The 21,475-nt window shown below is 33.2% G+C and overlaps 1 protein-coding gene across 2 annotated transcripts; it reads left to right on the forward strand.

Annotated features, from left to right (window-relative positions):
- Positions 1–6,192: 6,192 nt before the first annotated feature.
- LOC136226651 (tRNA (guanine(26)-N(2))-dimethyltransferase) lies at positions 6,193–17,526 on the forward strand. Of its 2 annotated transcripts, none has more exons than XM_066015262.1 (6): positions 6,193–6,863; positions 8,220–8,420; positions 10,398–10,497; positions 12,960–13,213; positions 16,310–16,372; positions 17,262–17,400. In XM_066015262.1, exons 1-5 carry the CDS (start codon positions 6,265–6,267, stop codon positions 16,344–16,346), a joined length of 1,191 nt encoding a protein of 396 aa, XP_065871334.1. In that variant the 5' UTR covers positions 6,193–6,264; the 3' UTR covers positions 16,347–16,372; positions 17,262–17,400. The 2 variants fall into 2 exon arrangements, with proteins under 2 accessions (XP_065871334.1, XP_065871333.1); XM_066015261.1 differs by having other exon boundaries at positions 6,205–6,863; positions 12,960–13,160; positions 17,262–17,526.
- The last annotated feature ends 3,949 nt before the right edge of the window (positions 17,527–21,475 follow it).

A 21,475-nucleotide genomic window follows, 5' to 3' on the forward strand; every position in this document is an offset into this window, starting at 1 on the left:
GAGTTGTCTTAATGCACTATGTCTAATGCGAATGTGTCTTTTCTTTCCGTTGTAGACACTGTTTTTTGCAGTACCTATGGCTGCTTGTGAATCACAATGAAGTGAGATAGGTGCATTAGATCTCCCCCATAATGGAACATCTGCCAATAAACTTCTCAACCAATCTGCTTCTTGACTAGCTAGTTCTAGTGCTATAAATTCCGATTCCATGGTTGAGTGTGCAATACAGGTTTGTTTACATGATCTCCAAGAGACGGCACCACCACCCAAAACGAAAACATAACCATTAGTGGAACATACCAAATCATTTTTGGATGACCAATTTGCATCACTATATCCTTCTAAAACAGCACGAAATTTATTAAAATGCAAATTAAAGTTCATGGTACCTCTCAAGTATTTAAGTAAACGACGAAGTGCATTCCAATGTTCATCATTTGGATTGTGAGTATATCTACTCAATCTATTTACAGCATATGCAATGTCAGGTCTAGTATGAGTCATTAAGAACATAACACTCCCAATAATCTTAGCATATTCTTCTTGTGAAACACTATGTCCTTTATTTTTAGTAAGACATATGCTAGGATCATAGGGTGTTCTAGCTGGCACTACATCAAAGCTATCAAACTTTTTCAATAATTTCTCAACATAATGTGATTGTCCTAAAGAAAAGCCATTTTCAGTTTTTGTAATTTTGACACCAAGAATTACATCAGCTTTTCACATGTCTTTCATGTCAAATTGTGATGATAAGAAGGCTTTGGTGTTATTCACTACTTCTAAATTAGTGCTTAAGATAAGCATATCATCCACATAAAGACATACAATCACATAATTTGATCCAAATGATTTAGAATAAACGCATGTATCTGATCCATTAACTACGTACCCATCAGAAAGTAAAGTGGAGTTAAACTTTTCATACCATTGTTTGGGTGCCTGTTTCAGGCCATACAGTGACTTCCTCAGTTTGCATACCTTATCTTCCTGACCGGGTACAATATTTCCCTCAGGCTGTTGCACATAGATTTCTTCTTCTAAATCACCGTTTAGAAAAGCTGTTTTTACATCCATCTGATGTACCACCAAATTATGTATTGCTGCAATTGCAATTAAGATTCTAATAGTGGAAATTTTAGTAACGGGAGAGTACGTATCAAAATAGTCAATTCCTTTCTTTTGACTATAGCCTACGACAACTAATCTAGCTTTGAACTTTTCAATGGATCCATCAGGTCTTCTTTTCCTTTTAAAGATCCATTTAAGTTTTATAGTTTTGGACCCTTTAGGCAAAGAGACTAGATCCCAAGTGTGATTTACCATAATAAAGTCTAATTCATTTTTGAGTGACTCTTTCCAAAAGTTAGCATCTATAGAGGTCATGGCCTCCTTATATGTCTTAGGATCTTCTTCTATTAGATAGGCAGACATAAAAACATCATCTATTCTATCTGAATTTTCTAACAGAAAAGAGGAAACAAAGTCGGGTCCAAAACTATTAGCTATTTTCCTTCTTTTACTTCTTCTAGGTTCATGTTCACATTCATCATGTTTTTCTAAAGAACTAGAAGCAAGAGAATCACTAGCATGTACAAAATTAGAAGGACCAACATCATCACACACAAGATTTTTCTTTAAAGGAAAAATATTCTCAAAAAATTCTGCATCTCTAGATTCACATATGGTATAGCCATTTAGTGCCATAAATCTAAAGGCAGCACTATTAGAAGCATATCCAATAAAAACACAATCAAAGGTTTTTGGCCCTATGTTGGGTTTTCTAAAGGATGGAAAAGCAACTTTGGCAAGACAACCCCAAACCCTCATGAAATTTAAATTGGGCGAATATCCCTTCCAAAGCTCATAAGGAGTTTTGTCTAATTTTTTATGAGGAACTCTATTTAAAATGTAGCATGCAGACAAAACAGCTTCCCCCTACATATTATCAGGCATACCAGAACTAATCAACATGGCATTCATCATTTCCTTAAGCGTTCTATTTTTCCTTTCTGCTATACCGTTTTGTTGTGGTGTATATGGCGCACTAGTTTCATGTATAATGTCATTTTCCTCAAAAAACGTTTTAAGGAAATTGGTTCCATATTCTCCACCTCTATCAGATCTAAGCCTTTTTATTTTTCTATCTAGCTGATTTTCTACTTCCATTTTATATTTTAGAAACATACTTTCAGCCTTATCTTTTGATCTTAAAAGATATACTTTGGTGTATCTCGAAAAGTCATCAACAAAGGTCATATACCATCTTTTACCACCCCTATTAATGGAATTCTTAAAGTCAGCTAGATCAGAATGAATTAATTCAAGCAATTCAGTACTTCTCTTAGTAACAGATGGAAAAGGCTTTTTGGCAAATTTAGCTTCTACACAAATAGAACACTTTCTTTCATGCTCAGAATTGACAATATCAATAACATACATTTTTTCAACATTTTAATAGAAGCATAATTCACATGTCCTAATCTACCATGCCAAACATCCAAAGACTCACATAAATAAGCAGAACCAGAAGAACTTGCATTAATTCCAACAGAGTTAACATCAACAGTGTTCATGATAAAGAGTCCATCACCTAGGTACCCTTTCCCTACAAAGGTCCCATTCTTAGTAAGAATCACCTTATCAGCCTCAAAAGTAATTTTTAAACCAGCCTTATTCAATAAACTACTAGAGATAAGATTCCTACGAAGTGAAGGCCACATACAAAACATTATTCAATGATAAACTTTTTCCAGAAGTTAATTTGAGTAAGACTGTTCCTTTACCAACAACACCAGCAGTTGCGGTGTTACCCATGTAGACGCACTCTCCATCAACAGCATCCTCAAAATGATGAAACAGCTCCCAGTTCGAACATAAATGTCTGGTAGCTCCAGTGTCTAGCACCCAATCATTTTTGTTTTCCACCAAGTTCGATTCTACCACCACAGCAGCAATGATTTCATCGTTCTCCACCAAATTGGATTGTCCGGTAGGCTTTGTGTTAGCATTCTGATTTGAATTCTGTTGGTTCTTCCTTTGGAAACATTGAAATGCTTTGTGCCCGGGTTTTCCACACACAAAGCATTCAACCTTTCGCTTTTGGACCTTTCCATGCTTGAAAGACTTATTCTGTTTGAAGCCTTTCTGGGACTTGTTTGCATATCCTTTTGATCTGTCTTTTGGAATCACAGCAGATTCAACCACATTAGCATTAATAGAAACAGAAATAGAGGAAAGTTGCTTATCTTTTATTCTGTTTGCTTCTTCAGTTCGCATATGACTAACAAGCTCCTGCAGACTGAAATCTTTCTTTTTGTGCTTCAGGTGGTTTCTGAAGTCACTCCAGGAAGGAGGAAACTTCTCCAGCAGAACATTGGCTTGAAGCATATCGCAAATATACATCCCCTCACTGAGAACTTCAGCGATAAGGTTCTCATATTCGTGAATTTGATCAATGATCGGTTTCTGATCAACCATTTGATAATGTAGCCACCTGCCATCAACATATTTTCTTTTTCCAGCATCATCAGACCCATACTTATCTTTTAATGAGACCCAAATTTCTTTCGCAGACTTTTTGTTCACAAATATATCGAACAGTGGGTTCGACATATGATTAAGGAGATGTCCTCTGACAATTTTGTTATCTTTTTCATATTTAGCAGACTGATTATTGTATTGTTGAACGATAAGCGACATAGCAGGACCGTTTGGGTCGACAGGGGGATCAGACAGAACGACATAATCAAGGTCTAATTGTTCAAAAAATATAAGCATTTTCTGAGACCATCTTCTGTAGTTCAGACCGTCTAAGGGCTCTAATTTAGAGAGATCGGGAATATTTTTTGAGATTAGAGCAGACATGATGACGGACAAAAATATTCGTTTTCAAATTGTAAGTACAAAAGAGGAACAGAAACAACTTATCAGAATGTTAAAGCTGTGTCGTGGACAGAAACACTACGTTGAAAACGATTACGGCAGACTCTGGTGCAATCTGGAAGTCCGATCGTCAACCAAGGTTTACACAGCAAGCGTCGTCCTAGTGCACTCTAGGTCGAAGCTTTGGAACAGTAAGAATTTTAATGCCCAGAGGAAAATTGTGTTTGAGATGAAAATCGTAATTGAGGAAAAAACTGTATCTCTCATAGCTCTGAAAAACTCTTTTATTTCAGTGTGTAAAACGAACGTTGTAGTGGACAACGTTCATGAGAGTAAAACGTGGGTTGTTGAATGAAAGTAGGGATAGTGGAGATAAGACTTCATCAACTAAAAGAATTAGTCAAAAGGTTTAAAATATTTAATAACAAAATAAAAATCGGGCCTAGTCTAGTCGAGACGGGCGGGCGTCGCGCGAACGAACGAGCGAGCGCGTGTGGTGTTTTTTGTAAAACCCACTTTAACACAATTTAATATCACATAAAGCCCAACCCAATATAAACCTTTCAACTTCCTCACAAGTTTCCCATGTAGGATACATAAAGTTACAAGAGTGAGAAATGGTAAATGACTAAAAAGGGCATTTCCCTTAAATCTCCAACATGTATATTAGCTCCCTAAACTTTATAAATGTCTCATCAACTCTATAAACTTGCTTATTCTCTAACAACTAAATATAAAAACCTATTAAACCTAAATTCCAAAAAATATATCTTCATATATTCGAGAGGTAATTATTTCTCTTCTTTTACCTTTCAACCTATTATAAGAGTTAGTGTTATAGGTTTGAGCGATCGAATGAACGAGGATTGAGAGTTAGTATTATAGTTTTGTATTTAGTTGTTACGGAATAAGCAAGTTTAGGGAGTTGACGAGACACTTTTAAAGCTCAAAGAACTAATCTACTTTTATGGACAAGTTCAAGGAGTTGATGATGTGAAATAATCAAGTTCAATGAGCTGCTGAGACACTTGCAAAGTTTAAGGAGTCAATCTACTTTTATGAACAAGTTTAGAGCTAATGATGTATTAAACCATTAGGGGCCTACGATATATTATTTAGGATTTAAGATTTATGAATTGAAGTTTAATTTTTTTAAATTAGGATGTAAAATCACATTTTATTTGTTATAACAAATAATGACTATTCATAATTAATTTTGATAATCTGATTTATAATTTTACAATTAATTATGATAGGAAAATTTACATATAAATTCACATTTGAAAAACTATCTACAATTATGTCAAGTCCTAATTTTGATTTATGTCAAACTAATAAAATCATTATTTTTAATCTATTTTAAGAATTGGAGTTTATAAATTATGAATCTAGGATATATTGTCTAGGGTGTAGGATTTATGAATTCACGTTTAATTTTTTTAAATTATGGTGTAAAAACATACTTTATTGGCCTAATACATCACCAACTTCCTGAACTTGTCCATAATAGTAGATTGATTCCGTGAACTTTACAAGTATCTCACCAGCTCCTTGAACTTGCTTATTTTGTATCACCGGCTCTCTAAACTTGTCCATAAAAATTTATTAGCTCCCTGAACTTTACAAATGTCTCACCAGTTCCCTAAATTTGCTTATTTCGTAACAACTAAATACAAAAATCACAATACTAACTCGGATTAAGGTGCAAAAATACACATAACGTTTTGGGTCATGAGTAATTTTACCTCCAACGTCTAAAATGCTGCAATTTTACCCCTAACATTAATAGCCAAGAGCAAATTTATAAATTTGGTGAATTTTTTGAATTTTTTTTGTCCAATTCATACAAAATCAGTATATTTTTTTTTCGCACCCCAACATATATTTGTGATTTGTTACTGATAAAATGACACACGTGTGAAGTGTAGATGACAAAATTCATAATCGAGAAGACAGTTTGATGAATTATTTCTTAAATTAACCCAATTTATCAATGTTAGGGGTAAAATTGCTCCTGACTTTCAACGTTAGATGTAAAATTGCACCATTTTAGACGTTAGAGGTAAAATTACTTCTAACCCAAAATGTTAGAGATATTCAGTGAGCTGGTGAGACACTTGCAAAATTTAGGAAGCTAATCAATTTTTATAGATAAATTTAGGGAGTCGATAATACGAAATAAGCAAGTTCAGTAAGCCGGTTAGACACTTGCAAAGTTCAGAGAGCCAAATTTTGTAGTTAATTATGATAATCATGTAACTAACCCATTATGATATTTACCTAGGCCCATTAAAAAAGCATCATATGGGCTGTTCATTTGCTTTGTAGACTTAAATAACAGGCCCATCTAAAATTGCCTAATCCTGCAGCTTTCCCGCCATGTTAATTCTCAACCTCGAAGCTCTATCCCTTTCTCCATCTCTCCACAAACACCAAAACCCCAAACTTCGAAGCTTTAAGCATCAATCGAGCAACTTCCACTGCAAATCCGAGATCCAAATCGAAAGGAATATCGAGTTCGAGACCGGAGGGAGCTTCTTTCGCCATGAAAGCGCCACAGGTCGAGACTTAGGAATCCTCGCAGGAGCTCTCTACAAGCAATCTAAAGGAAAATTACGAGTTATAGATGCAATGTGTGGATGTGGAATTCGTTCTTTGCGTTACCTAATAGAAGCAAAAGCCGATTTCGTGTTGGCAAATGATGCAAATGATGAGTATAGGGGGATAATTGTGGGGAATCTGAAGAAAGTAGAGAGGGGTTTTGGGGATGAGAAAAGGTGGGCTGTGACACATTTCGATGCGAATAGGGTTTTGACGGAATCTTACTTGCAAAGAGATTTTTTCGATTTGATTGATATCGATTCTTTTGGAAGTGATTCTATGTTTTTGAGATCTGCAATGGATACTTTGAGATTAGGTGGATTGCTTTATCTTACTTCCACTGATGGCTACTCTTCCGGCGGTCACCGGCCTCACTGGTGAGTGTATTATCATTCTCTAAAGCTTGAAAGATGTATGATTGATTAATTGAGCTCCAACTGTTTGTTAAAATGTCTAGCTTAACAATGTCTCAACCCTAGACCTCTTCATGGGCCTGGTACCCGTCCTCTCCGGCCCGCTCAGGCCCAGGCTTCTATAGGAAATGATTTTGGAAAAATTACAGAGAAATTCATTTTTAAAAAACTATTTACAACTATGTCAAGTGATAATTTTGAATTATATCAAACTAGTGAAATCAGTATTTTAAAAATTAAAACTTATAAATTAGAAATCTATAATATATTTTTTAGGGTTTATGATTTATGAATTAGATTCTAGAATTTTTAAATTATAATGTAAAATCATAATATATAAAGAATAATGACACATTAAGAATTAAGTTTGGTGACATAATTTAATCGTAATTTTTTACTTAATGATGATATTCATGTAATTGACCCGATGATTTTAGACTCAGGGCCACTAAAATAGACTGACCCATTAATATTAATTATTATATTTATTAAATATTTATTTTTAAGTAAAATTTTAAGGCGCTGATTGAACTTTAGTAGTCACGAGTGTAAAAAAGTGTAAAGTTCAATGTTTTTTATGTTACATTTTAAAGTTTAATTGTCCGACTGTGAAAATAGATAAAGTTCAGTGTCATGAGTGTAATTTACCCTGAACTTTTTACGGTTGTTTCAAAATGATCGGTCAACTCCAATTTGTCTCAATAAAATTATTAAATTTTAAATTTTATTTTAATTAAGTCACTCCGGCATGGCTGCCATATCAGTCGTAGTCAACTTTCACACCTGATCGAAATGACACGTGACTGCACGTAGTTGCCACTTAACAAACCGAAACGACACGTCTATGCAATATCAAATGCTCACTTAATCACATTAGCGCGTGTAAGAATTGAATGCCACATGGTGCTCCCTTCCTCTTACATCCTAAAATTCATTTGACCTAGATTAATATAAGATTTACGATTGGGCCTTAATTATCAGTTCGAACTTTTAGTTCAATCGGTTCCCTGATATGGTATCAGAGTCTCTTGGACCAAACGGTTGAGGATTCGAGTTCTGGCAACCTCATTAATTTGTGGAAATAAAAAAACATGACGGGATGGATCTGTGTTGGCATTTGTTTGTGGGGGGTGTATCAGATATTAATATAAGATCTATGGCCCTAACTATTAGCGTGAGATTTTAGTTCAATCGGTTTCATGATATCAGAGTCCCATCGACCTAAAGGTCGAGGGTTCAAGAGTTGAGATTTGTTTGAATATGATTAGAATTGAATGAGTTTGTGTTTTGAGTATATGATTTCATGTTTCTCTGGTTTAGTTCATTAGCTGCATATGGAGCATATGTTCGACCTATGCCTTGTTCAAATGAAGTTGGTTTACGAATGGTTATAGCTGGGGCTGTTCGAGAAGCATCACTGCTGGGGTATCATGTCACACCACTCTTTTCATATTACTCCTATCATGGACCGGTTTTCCGAGTCATGCTTCGAGTTGATCGAGGGAAAGATCACCACAACAGGTACTTTTAATTATGGTTGTAATCGAGACGAGTTAAGCTTTAGTCTATTTATGCTCGGTTCGTTAGAAAATTAACGAGCTCGAGCTCAAAATTGAGCTCCACATTTTGTTCGTGAGCTGCTCACGAGCAGTTTATTATTTATGTTCATGAACTTTGCTCGTGAACCACTCATTAATCATGTTCATTTGAAATTTCTTTAACACAAAACTACATAATTCTGAAACCAACAAAATTAAAGTCTACACATACTACGTAGTTTTACAGTTCCTCTTTGTAGAAATACTATTATTAAAAAAATAATCGAACAAAGCTCGCTCACGAGCGTGTTCATGAAAATTACAATCGAACTTGCTTATAAACCTATAACCAAATCTGTGCTCAAGCTCGGCTCATTTATAAATTGAGCCGAGTTTTTCCGTGCTCAAGCTCGGTTCATTTACAAATCAAGCCGAATGCCTAGCTTTAGTTTTGAGGTCATTTCGTTAGAAAATTAACGAGCTCGAGCTCAAAATTGAGCTCCACATTTTGTTCGTGAGCTGCTCACGAGCAGTTTATTACTTATGTTCATGAACTTTACTCATGAACCGCTCATTAATCATGTTCGTTTGAGATTTCTTTGACACAAAACTACATAATTCTGAAACCAACAAAATTAAAGTCTACACATACTACGTAGTTTTACGGTTCCTCTTTGTAGAAATACTATTATTAAAAAAATAATCGAACAAAGCTCGCTCACGAGCGTGTTCATGAAAATTACAATCGAACTTGCTTATAAACCTATAACCAAATCTGTGCTCAAGCTCGGCTCATTTATAAATAGAGCCGAGTTTTTCCGTGTTCAAGCTCGGTTCATTTACAAATCAAGCCGAATGCCTAGCTTTAGTTTTGAGGTCATTTCGTTAGAAAATTAACGAGCTCGAGCTCAAAATTGAGCTCCACATTTTTTTCGTGAGCTGCTCACGAGCAGTTTATTACTTATGTTCATGAACTTTACTCATGAACCGCTCATTAATCATGTTCGTTTGAGATTTCTTTGACACAAAACTACATAATTCTGAAACCAACAAAATTAAAGTCTACACATACTACGTAGTTTTACGGTTCCTCTTTGTAGAAATATTATTATTAAAAAAATAATCGAACAAAGCTCGCTCACGAGCGTGTTCATGAAAATTACAATCGAACTTGCTTATAAACCTATAACCAAATCTGCTAGTGCTCAAGCTCGGTTCATTTATAAATCAGGCCGAAACCTAGCTTTAGTTTTGAGGTCATTTCGTTAGAAAATTAACGAGCTCGAACTCAAAATCGAGCTCCACATTTTGTTCGTGAGCTGCTCACAAGCAGTTCATTACTTATGTTAATGAACTTTACTCGTGAACAACTCATTAATCATGTTCGTTTGAAATTTCTTTAACACAAAATACATAATTCTGAAACCAACAAAATTAAAGTCTACGCATATTACGTAGTTTTACAGTTCCTCTTTGTAGAAATACTATTATTAAAAAAATAATCGAACAAAGCTTGCTCACGAGCATGTTCATGAAAAGTCTTCTCGTGTTCAAGCTCTTAATAAATCGAGCCGAGTTTTGCCGTACTTAAGCTCAGTTCATTTATAAATTCGGCTTGATCTTTTATCGAACCGAACGTCGAGCCTTGGTTTTGAGATCATTTAGTTGTTTGGTGAAGAAAGTGAATGTTTAGAAAGAGAAAAGTCTGGAAATAGTGATTTTGAAAATACAAAATGTGGTTCCATAACAAATGTGATTCTAAAAAACTTTAATTTTTGAATATTTTTTCAATTTGAGGTGGTAAATGATCATTTTGAAACGTTAATTGAAGTTTAATAGCCACAATATTAAATTAAGTGATTTTATGTTACGTTTTGAAGTTTAATAATGACTATACCGTGAAAATGAGTATAATTCTTGTCTTAGTACTAACCAATTTGTGACAACCATTTTGTAATAGGCATTACGGTTTCATCAGCTATTGCAGACATTGTGGAAATACTCAATCATTTTCATGGGAAGAGCTTGGCCAGATTAGTTGTCCTTGCAGAACCATGGAGGTATTTCCATTGTCTCTTCTCATTTTACGGTTTTACAGGGTGCGGTGGCGGTCGGGATTAAGAGTGACACACTTAGTTCTCCAAATATCAAGAATGGAGCACAAAATCAAAATCATCAAACTTCGCATTTGATTTCTCTATAGTCATTTTATCCAAAATCTGACAATAACATAGAAAATGACAGGTGGACGACACGTAAGGTGGATTTTTGGAAATAGATTAAAATATAAAAAAATATGACTTTGTTAGGTTCTGTTGATATAGGAAACGGTAAGGAAGAGATGAATGAAATTGATTGGGTTGGGTTTGGTGACGTATTTTTTTATTAATATATTTTAATTCAGTCTTTTCTAGTGACTGTTATTGTCGGAATTTAGGTAAAAAGGACTATAGGTGAAATCAAATATAAAGCCGGATGATTTTGATGTTACAGAATTAAGTTTTGTGACGTTAATGTTCAATTCGTGATACTTAGAGGACTATTGATTTAATCAATCCAACAGACCTAACATCTAAATGTTGAGGGTCTTCCGACAGGGGTGCTTGAATCACCCTCTGAGAGAGGGTGGTTTCCGGTAGCTAGGGGTGCTCGACACTCCTTTCCACCTGCACGGAAAGTTTCCCCATTCCTAAAGCTGGGCATTTGACTTTTGTTTGGCACCCCCGACAAGAGGAGTTGAACTACTCTCCAAGAGAATGGTTCCCGATAGTTAGGTGCTCGGACATCCCTTGCCTTCTCCTTCGCCTCTAGGGATGGTATCATAGTTGTTAAATCGAGATACGACTCGTGACTCCAAATCTTATTTTGTGAATCGAGACTTGTGAATCGAATCGAATCAAATCGTAAGATACAGATCCATTTTAAAATATTATAAAAAAAATAAAATATTAAAATATGAATCTAAAAATGAAATTTTAATATACAAATAGAAATTATATCAAGTTATCATCTAAATACTTAAATTAAAATTTAATTCAATCCTAATAAATTCAAATTCAAATTTATTCCTTTTATCTTTTATGTTTAACGTACAAAAATCCTAAAATTTTTGAACTCATTGTATGTCAATGTTGGTTGGTTAATTTAAATTAGAAAGTAGTAAATTACAAAACAACTAAGGGATATAATGGTCAATTGTCAAGAAAAAAGAAATCTAAACAGTCTCTTCTTCTTCTTTTTCCTCGCGCATTCATTTTCTTCAAAGACATAACCATGGTTGGAGGGCTCCAGCCATGACAGATCCTAGTGAAGCTCCCTTATATGGGGATTTCCGGCGGAGCCGGAGGGTCGGCCGACCCTCCCTACCCCTTTTGGCTCCACCCCTGTCTGTAAGTTGCTTTTTTTTTTCAAGCAGTGCCATGACTCGATCGACTCGGGTGACTCGGCCGAGTAATGGCTGATTCAGGAAGGTTTCGAGTCAGACCATAGAATCGACTCAAAATCCTCCTAATAACAATGGATGGTACTGTTTCTCCCTCATCGTCCTCATTTAGATGGGGATTTTCATCTTCATCCTTGATTATGAAATGGGAAAACAATTTATCCCGATTCCTTTGTATATTCGAATTCCTATTCTCAAATTTTAATATTTAAATTTTATAAAAATAAATTTACACTATACTAAAATCATGCAATCATAATATCGATAATATTAGTATTATGGTTTTGTTCACATGCACCTTAATGAAATTTAAAAAATAAACATTAAAAAATACCTATTGACTTTAAATATCTATGAAGAAACCCATTAAACATTTCTGTAACAAAAAAAAAAATTACAAGAAAAGTAAAAAAGTAAATATATTTATAATACTCCACTTGTTTTTTTTGGTCATTTAATGTTTTTTTTTATCAAAATCAATGAAACTATTAAAATGATTAATTTATTTTAACTCTCTTTAAATTCTAATTTTTATGCCAAAAAAATTATATTTCTTCTTCATTATTGTAACCCTATTAGAATTATTTGCATTGATAATTTTTTTTTTTTTTATGATAAGTAAAGACAAATTTGAGAAAGAATTACTAAAAGTGTATTGCTAATACAAATTGAAGAAAAAAAACACATACATGTGGTTTGTTTCATTAATATACGCTTAATATATCATTTGCCCCTTGAACTTATCCAAAAATGTTGATTGGTCCCCTGAACTTTCAAAGTGTTCCGATAGTCCCCTGAACTTGCATAAAATGTTCAGTTAGCCTCCTGAACTTGCTTAAAATATAATCAATTGATCACTCGGCCGTAAAAAAGTAAATTTAATACGGAAGATGTATTAACATAACTTTCATAAAATGGTCTTCAAACGGACACGGACACGGATAACTGCAAATGTTATTTCTAAAACATAACATTTATAAAGTAACCTTCAAACAAAAACAGATACGAACAGAGATACGGACACAATACAATACTTAACTTTTGTTCAATTTAGTCTAATTTTGTTGTCTGGTTTTACAGGATCACAAGTCTCTTGCTGTGTCAGGACCCTTATGGACAGGACCTCTACATGAAGCTACTTTCATCACTGAAATGTTAAATTTGGCTGAGCAATGGGAATGGATAGGCACTGGCGTTGGAGCTGATTTGGATAAACTTTTGAGACGCATGTTGGATGAAAGTGACCCCAGATTACCTTTCGGATATATCAAAATGGATGAGGTCCCTCTCTCTGTCTCCCTCTCATCAATCCCTCAATTCTTTCATCGGACAAGGTACCGAAATAGCTTCAACGTATAAAATAACATCATTTTAGTCTCAATGTTTGTAAAAAGTCTAATACATCACCAGCGGCTCCCTAAACTTGTCCATAAAAGTATATTGGCTCCTTGAACTTTGTTAGTGTCTCACCAGCTCCTTAAACTTGCTTATTTCGAATCACCAGCTTGCTAAACTTGTTCATAAAAGTAGATTAGTTCCCTGTACTTTGCAATATGAACTTGCTTATTCTGTAACAACTAAATACAAAAACCACAATACTAACTCTCGATCTTCCTTCATTCAATCTCTCAAACCTGCAACACTAACTCTAATAATAGATTGACATGTGGGAGAAGAGAAAAACTTACATCTTGAATAGATGAAGATGTATTTTTAGAATTTAGGTTTAATAAGTTTTTGTATTTACTTGTTACGGAATAAGCAAGTTTCTGGAGCTGGTGAGATATCTGCAAAGTTCAAGAACTTAATCTACTTTTATGGACAAGTTTATGGAGCTGGTGATACGAAATAAGCAAGTTTAGGGAGCTGGTGAGACACTAACAAAGTTCAGAGAGCCAATCTACTTTTATGGACAAGTTCGGAAAGCTAGTGATGTATTAAGCCTTTGTAAAATGGTGCCAATTTAGTTCTGGGTAATGGTACTTGGGGCTAAATTGGTATCATTTCACAAATGTTGAGGCGTCAATTTTCGTTATCTATTGGTAACATTTCACAAATGTTGAGGCTAAAGTAATGTTGTGGTTAAATTAGTACTTTTACAAAAACTTTGAAGCTATTTTGGTACCTTTCCCTTCTTTTATTGATTTTGATTATTTATATCAACATATATGCTATAGCCATAGTTATTAAAGACGCATCTCAAGCCTGAAAAGGCGCTAGGGTCCATGCATATTGTCTTAGAAGTCAAAAGGCGTGGTGTTCAAGAGACGTGTGCATTGGTGCGTCCTTTTTAGCGCCTAGGCGCAAATTTAGAAGGTACAGTATTTTTTTAGGATTCTAAGTTAAAAATAACATGTTTTAATTCGAAGGATAAATAATTTATTACTCTCTACATTTTTAGTTAATACATTATTTTTTTTTTTTGAAACAAGCTAATACATTATTTAATTTTCGTATTTTAATGATACACTGTTTAGAGGACGTTTGGTTTGGGGGTTTCAGGAAAGGGTAAGGGAAAGGGGAGGCTTCATTCCCTTTGTTGGTGTTTGTTTTGCTAATTAAATGATTCCCTTGCCCTTTTTTAGTTTTGGATTTACCCCTAACTCCTCGAACCCATTCCTCACTTTCCCCTAAGGTTTTCTATTCCCTTTTCCCTCTCTTTCTAACCTACACTCCTTATAAAATTCTTCTTTACTCCATATTTTATTTTTATTTTGGTCTTTATATTTTTTTATTAATACATTTTATCTTTGGATTAATTTCATTTTTTATATATTTTTAATTTTTTTACTCAAAAAATATTTTTTGACTAAATTTTACTTTTTTTTTATTTTTGTTTAATCCTTATATTTTTTTATTTATATTTTTTATCACTAGATTAATTTCACTTTTGATCCTTATAATTATTTATTTTTACCTTTTTACCCTGAAAAATAATTTTGACCAAATTTTTTTCTTTTATCATATTATTCAGTTTTAATATTTATTTTAAAATAATTATTTTCTTTTTAAATATAATATTTATGCATTTTCTTTGATTAATTTTAACTTTTATGAACTTTATATTATTATCAATAAGGGTAGCAAGTGAGTGGCGTTTTGGATTGTTTGGGATTACATATGAAGTTATTTCACGTTTTATGGAAACTATAGTAAAAGAGTTGAATTTTTTTTATTATATATGAAATTAAAAAAATAGTTTTGATTCCCTATTTGAACCAAACATCCACAAAGGGAATAGGGTGGAATTGCATTCCCTTTCCTAAACATATCCAAACACACAGGGGTATGAATGCTCATTCCTTTCCTTTAGTTTCCCTTTCTTAATTCCTTTTCGCTTACTCCTTGTGAACCAAACGCCCTCTTAGTCTTTAACTTTTGACTTATTCAACGGTTTAGTCAAATAAGGATTAAACATTGTGTTAGTTAAAAACTGTACGGAGTAATAGATTATTTACCCTAATCTCAATCCTTATCTATATTTATTTAGATGACCTATGGCTGAAATTAAATAAGAATTAAAAAAAAAAAGATTTGCACAGTAAAATATTGAATATATATATATAACCATGTAGTTAGGACAATTTATAAAAACAATCGTGATTTAAAAGTTTACAAAGAGTGGTATGTGATTTACGTGGTTAGCAAACTTAGTTATTCCATCAAAAGTTGTTGTCGTGACTATTTATTCCAACAATGAGGGATTTGGAGATTAATTTTTTTTATATATATATTTATATATATATATATAAATTCCAAAAATAACCCCAAAATTTAGTTCTATTTTGGATTTTTAGGGGTGTTTTTGAGTTTTAGGCGGGAACTTTTTTTCATTGGTTCTGCACTCCAAAACGATGTCGTTTTGGCGTGCAAAACTAATTAAAAAAACTGGGCCCAGATCAAACAATTTAGACCGAATTTTTCTTTTTAAAATGGTGCCCAGCCTATTAGGGGTAGGTGCCTTCTTATTCGTTCTCAACGATTAAGATGAAGAACATACAGCGGCGCAGACCTTCTTCCTCAGTGGCGAAGAATCCTCAGCGGCGCAGACCTTCTTCCTCAGTGGCGGTAGACCTTCGGAGCTTGCCGTATCCGAGAGTTCACTCACGAATCCGACACGGATTTCGTACCCGGATCCGTGTCGTGTCGACACCGGTACAACAACATTTTTACCGAGTCCATGTAACATAGGCTCAGGCTCGTAGCCTTCCAGGAACCCTTACGCCTTAACATGCTTTACTTCTTTAATAACTATGTTAGTGCCTTTTACCTAGGTTTTAGGACCCTTTACGCCTTAACGCCCTTTGTGTCTTTAATAATTATTGTGCTTTTTACTTAGGTTTTAGGACCCTTTACGCCTTAACGTGTTTTGCGTTTTAATGACCATGGTAACCCAACATTGATGATGCTCACTTAAGATATTTTTTCAGATGGCAAGCCGTGGAAAAATCAATTCGCCTTCGTTGAAGAACATGATGAGTGCCCTCTTTAAGGTAAGCTTCCTCTATAAAATTTGAGATTCTTTTTTTTTTAAGATTCCTCGTCCCATCTGGGCAGATCCCCAGCTGGAACGGGAACCCCTTCTCCAGTTTGACATTATTTGACTGTCAAATTGTACATTCTGAACATCACTTGTCTCTAAAATATTTATTGTACTACTAACCTAATTGTAAACAAATTGCCAAAATATCAACAACTAAGTCAGACACATCTAAATTAATCACACAAAAAAAGTGTTTTAAAATACTTAGTGTTACCAACACAAATACAAACAATATATAAAATGCATGAAAATGATTTAATTTATCAACAAATTTGTTTAAACTGTCTGATATAACTGTCAAACCAATCCGTTCGAATTTTTTCGATAGATAGGGGAAAAAATGTCTAGAAAAAGTCAAAAGGACAAAAATGTGTTAAGTATTGCATATTTATTTGGAACTAAGCATTAGCGACGACTATTTTACGTCACAGATTAACATTTAGTTGTAGAAATTTCAGATCTAATTCTAATTTTTTTTCTTTATTTCTCCCCTTGCTCGAGTGGTCATCGAACTATTTGTGACCCCATAGATCCAAAATTAATGTTTAGTGATAGAAATTTTCGATAATAATTCTAAATTTTTTTCTTCACTTCTATCTTTGGTCATCGGACTATTTGTGACCCCGTAGAAATCCAAAATTAACATTTAGTTAAGAAATTTCCGAATTTTTTTTTAAGTTTTTTCTTTATTTCTCCTCTTGCTTATGCTCTCACCGGACTATATGTGACCCTGTAAATCCGCCTCTAGATATAGGGATATTTTGTTCAACTATTGTCGTATCTCATTTGTTGTCAAAATGATCGTTTAGAAAGACTAACATCTTAACTTTGGCTCGTAGGAGGGTTATGTTGCTGCACGATCACACATAGCGAACAATGCAATCAAGACGAATTGTCCAATGGCAGAATGCATCAAGATCGCCAAACAAGTACAGAGTGCTCAAATTTGTTGATGCACAAGCAGATAAATGAATCATTGAAGCTTGCAAATATTGTGTTCATATGATTTAATAGGCTAAAAGTTTTGATTTTTTAAATTACATTGATCTCAACACGTCACGATTTAGAGAGTGAACTGTTCAATATAATTATTATTTTGTACGAGGTGCCTTCTATGCTTACTTTGTTTTTGACAAAATAAGCTTTACTTTGTTTTTTTCTACCATTGGATCAAAGTTCATTACCATCCAATGGTGAAAAAAACAAAGTAAGCATAGTCTATCCCTTTGTACTGTGTAAAATGTCACACCCGACCCTAAACGACCTCAATCGGCATCGGGCGTGAAATAGAAAGATCATAATCATAGGAGTCTCAAATTTATCCAAATATCATTTAATTACAATTGCAATACCAAAGTTCTAACCATAATGCTAACAATAAGCAGCCAACTTCCAAACCTCGCCTAATCGGTCGGTAACCTTCTCTATATCCTGTACTGTCTCACCTAAAAACATTAAAACATTTAAAAATATGAGACAAAAATCTCAGTAAGAAACTATCAGCCATAAAAACTAACTTTATTTAACATAGTTACATATATACGTTTACACAGAGATTTAATCAAAACCTTATAAAATATACTCAAAACTTAAGTTCATAATATAGTCAAAGTAGTAAACCAAAACCATAAAAATATATAATATTGTATCCATTCTTGAGTTCAAAACCTTATAAAATATTGTAATCAAATAAGTGTTTTATCAAACCAACTCGTATTTAATCAAACGTAAAACCTTATATCAAAATCAATCATAATCGAAAACATAATCCCAATGAACTTAAAACATTGAATCCATCATCGAGTTTCTCCCCTTAAGTATCAATACATATAATCGAGATGTCTCTTAACATTGCCTATCCCATATGGTTTTACCCAACACTTCGCTGCCATACCCAATAGGTCTTAAGACTATGTACACAGGCTATGTCCCTCACTGAACATGGTCTTCAAATATAAAACCACCGATCCGGATAACTCTCGATGGATATAAAATCATAAAATCATAACGTACCAAATTTCATTTCACAATCAAATTCCAAACTATTTCATAACCATAAATCATTTGGCTTCAATTAGCCCTTTTGTACCATAAAAATCATATTTGGACTTCAATCCAAAATAACAACAACAATAACCGCAACAGATTTCTCAATCCAAAAACAATTCGTAAGAAATCATCAAATTCATTTTATTCAATATGGATATATAATATATATAGATGTAAATCAACCAAATTAAGCCTTAAATCAATATAATCAAGTAAAATCTAAAATTCACATAAAAGCATAGTCAATAGCTTCATTTGAACCATAATTTCACAATAAAAAGCAAAATCGTGAAAAACCTCAATTTTACAAAATTCATGCATAACCCTAAAATATTAATTTCTGAAAAATCTTTGATATATATTTATCTATATACATAAAACTCAAAATATAGTTGATAGTTACTTACCTTGGTCACTAATTGAACAAAATACACTCGATCGATTCGCCGCTAAATTCTGTATAAGACGTTTCCCCTCTAAACGTTTCCGAAACTCAAAAACTCTTCGTCTAGGACTTAGATCTATGTATAAAGATGCTATGTTTTAAATTTCGAGTGATTCGGACGGTCGAATCTCCGTAAATCAAAGAAACGGTGGAGAAACGGTCGAAGAACGATGAATATCTCATGAAAGAAGAAGAAAAAGAAAGAAAAAAAACAAATAAAGATGATGATAATGGTCCCGCTGATGCTTTTGGAATAAATATTCAAATCTGGCAAAAATTCTGTTTGGTCCTCCATCTTTATATAATCTTTTAAAAAATACTCTAAACTTTTAATTTACCCATAAATCCATCAAATTAACTCCAAACTTTTCCTATAGCACCAAATTAATATCATATACCCAATAATTATAATATATACTAATATCAAGATATAAATTCTAAAACTTTAGACACGGACGTGACAATTCTCCCCACCTTAAAATTAAAGCAAAAAGCATAATTAAACTCCTAAATTTTAACTGTTTTAAGGATTAAGTCTTTGAATTATTTAATTTTTCACATTGAACCTTTGACCATTGATTCTATTATTAACTAGACCTTTATTTAGTTTTTTCGTTGAGGTTGGACTGTGTACATCGTTAGGACGGTTTGATTTGTTAACATGGACAAATAAAAATAAGAATTCTTCAACTAGAAGAGATAAAAAAAACTAAAAATTAAAATGAAATTATAAAAATTAATTTCTACTATATTTTAACAAACTCAATTTTCTAATTTTCCATTTTGTGATTTTCAACATTAGAATCGCCAAATCGATCTTCTCGTCTCCTAAACTCGGCGGAAAAGTTAAATAAGGACCAAATCAATAACAAATTATTTATCAAGGGTTCAATGTGAAAAAATATTTGATCAGGGACTTGATCCTTAAAACATTAAATCGCTTAAAACATGTAAACTTTAAGAGCATGTTTTTTCCCTAAAATTAATATAATTTTGATCGGACCATAATAAAATCACAACGGTTAGTTTAGTGTCCATATATTGGCACTGTAATAATTATATTGACAATTTGCAAGGCAACTCAACCAAAAAATTTTGTTTGATTCAGTTATTTTATTTAATAGTTTGATTCAATTGTCAATTTTCTTTATTTAGTTACAGTTATCAGTTCGATTAGTTGAAAAAAAATTGGGTTTAACTGAAAACCAAACTGAATTTATGTCTAAATAAAAAAATACAATTTTACTTGTATTTATTTAATTAGTTTTAAAATGATTAATTGGTTTTAAAATGACAAATTCCAGATCAATGAAGCTTAAATTTCATAATTTAATAACGTTTTAACCTCAAATCAACTTAAAAGTATGAATTTTTTGGTTATTTGATTGGTAACCAAACCAAAACCAAAGTTTTACAACCGATGCTCAGTCCTAATAAATTGCACCCACAATAACTAAAATTAGATTGCTAAAATCGTTTTCAATAAAATATTTGAACTTCACATTTAATTTAAATAAATGATACAAAAATGACATCTATAAAATAGATACCAAACTATAGATTCAGTAATCTCTATTTAATGGATCCCAAACTTAACATATATGGTCTAAAAACGATAATAGATTTAGTAACTTCTACAAAATAGATCCCAAATAATATACAAGGTTTTTATGACACAATAACCCGATGTACCACCAATACCTTTTACCTTAGGGCTTGATTGGATGGAGGGTTTAGAGAGGTTAGTAAGGGAAAGGTTAGTAATGGTTGATAGAAACCCTTGTTTGGGAGGGAGAAGGGTTAGTAAGGGTTTCTACAAACCCATGTTTGGAACACAAAAAAATGAGAAGGGTAAGGGTTTGGAGGGGTTTTGAAGGGTTTCTTTTTAAGAAATTCCATCCAATTTTGAACCCTCCAATTTGGTGGATTTGGAAGGGTTAGAAATTACCCTTCCTTCTCTTTCCTTACCCTATACTTCTCTACCTTTCCTTTATTAACCCTTCCTTACCCTTCATCCAATCGAACCCTTAAAGATCATACACAATAACCCGGTGTACCAACAATAACATTTTACCTTATACATCTGATATAAAGTGATTACGACACAATAACACGTTTAACTCCGCAAGTAAGAATACAGAAATTCAGGATTGCAGTGTAATGCTAATCCTAGAATGCAAAAATTTCAGGTTTGTGCATATCAAACCCAGCTTTAAACTATATCTTACATTCGCTAAAGATGTGTTTGGCATGTTACCTCAGCCATAAGATCACTGTAATTGTATCTATTGCTGTCAAAATGTTCCTTCCAAAAGACTAACAACTTGTTAAACATGCTACTATACAATCACAGTAACCAATGATTTTTTATACAATAACACAATTTACAGAGACAGACCGATCAAGACACAATTATAAGATCACATAATCATGTAGAACATGTAGATAACACAATTGTGACACGGTAGCCCAAATTTGCCACCCCTAATTGTCGCACTTTATCTCCAAAAGTCAACAACCAGAAAATACTAATCAAGTAATATAAAAAGAAATGTGATA

This window comes from Euphorbia lathyris, chromosome 4 (genome assembly GCF_963576675.1).
Source record: "Euphorbia lathyris chromosome 4, ddEupLath1.1, whole genome shotgun sequence".
Classification (NCBI taxonomy): Eukaryota; Viridiplantae; Streptophyta; class Magnoliopsida; order Malpighiales; family Euphorbiaceae; genus Euphorbia; species Euphorbia lathyris.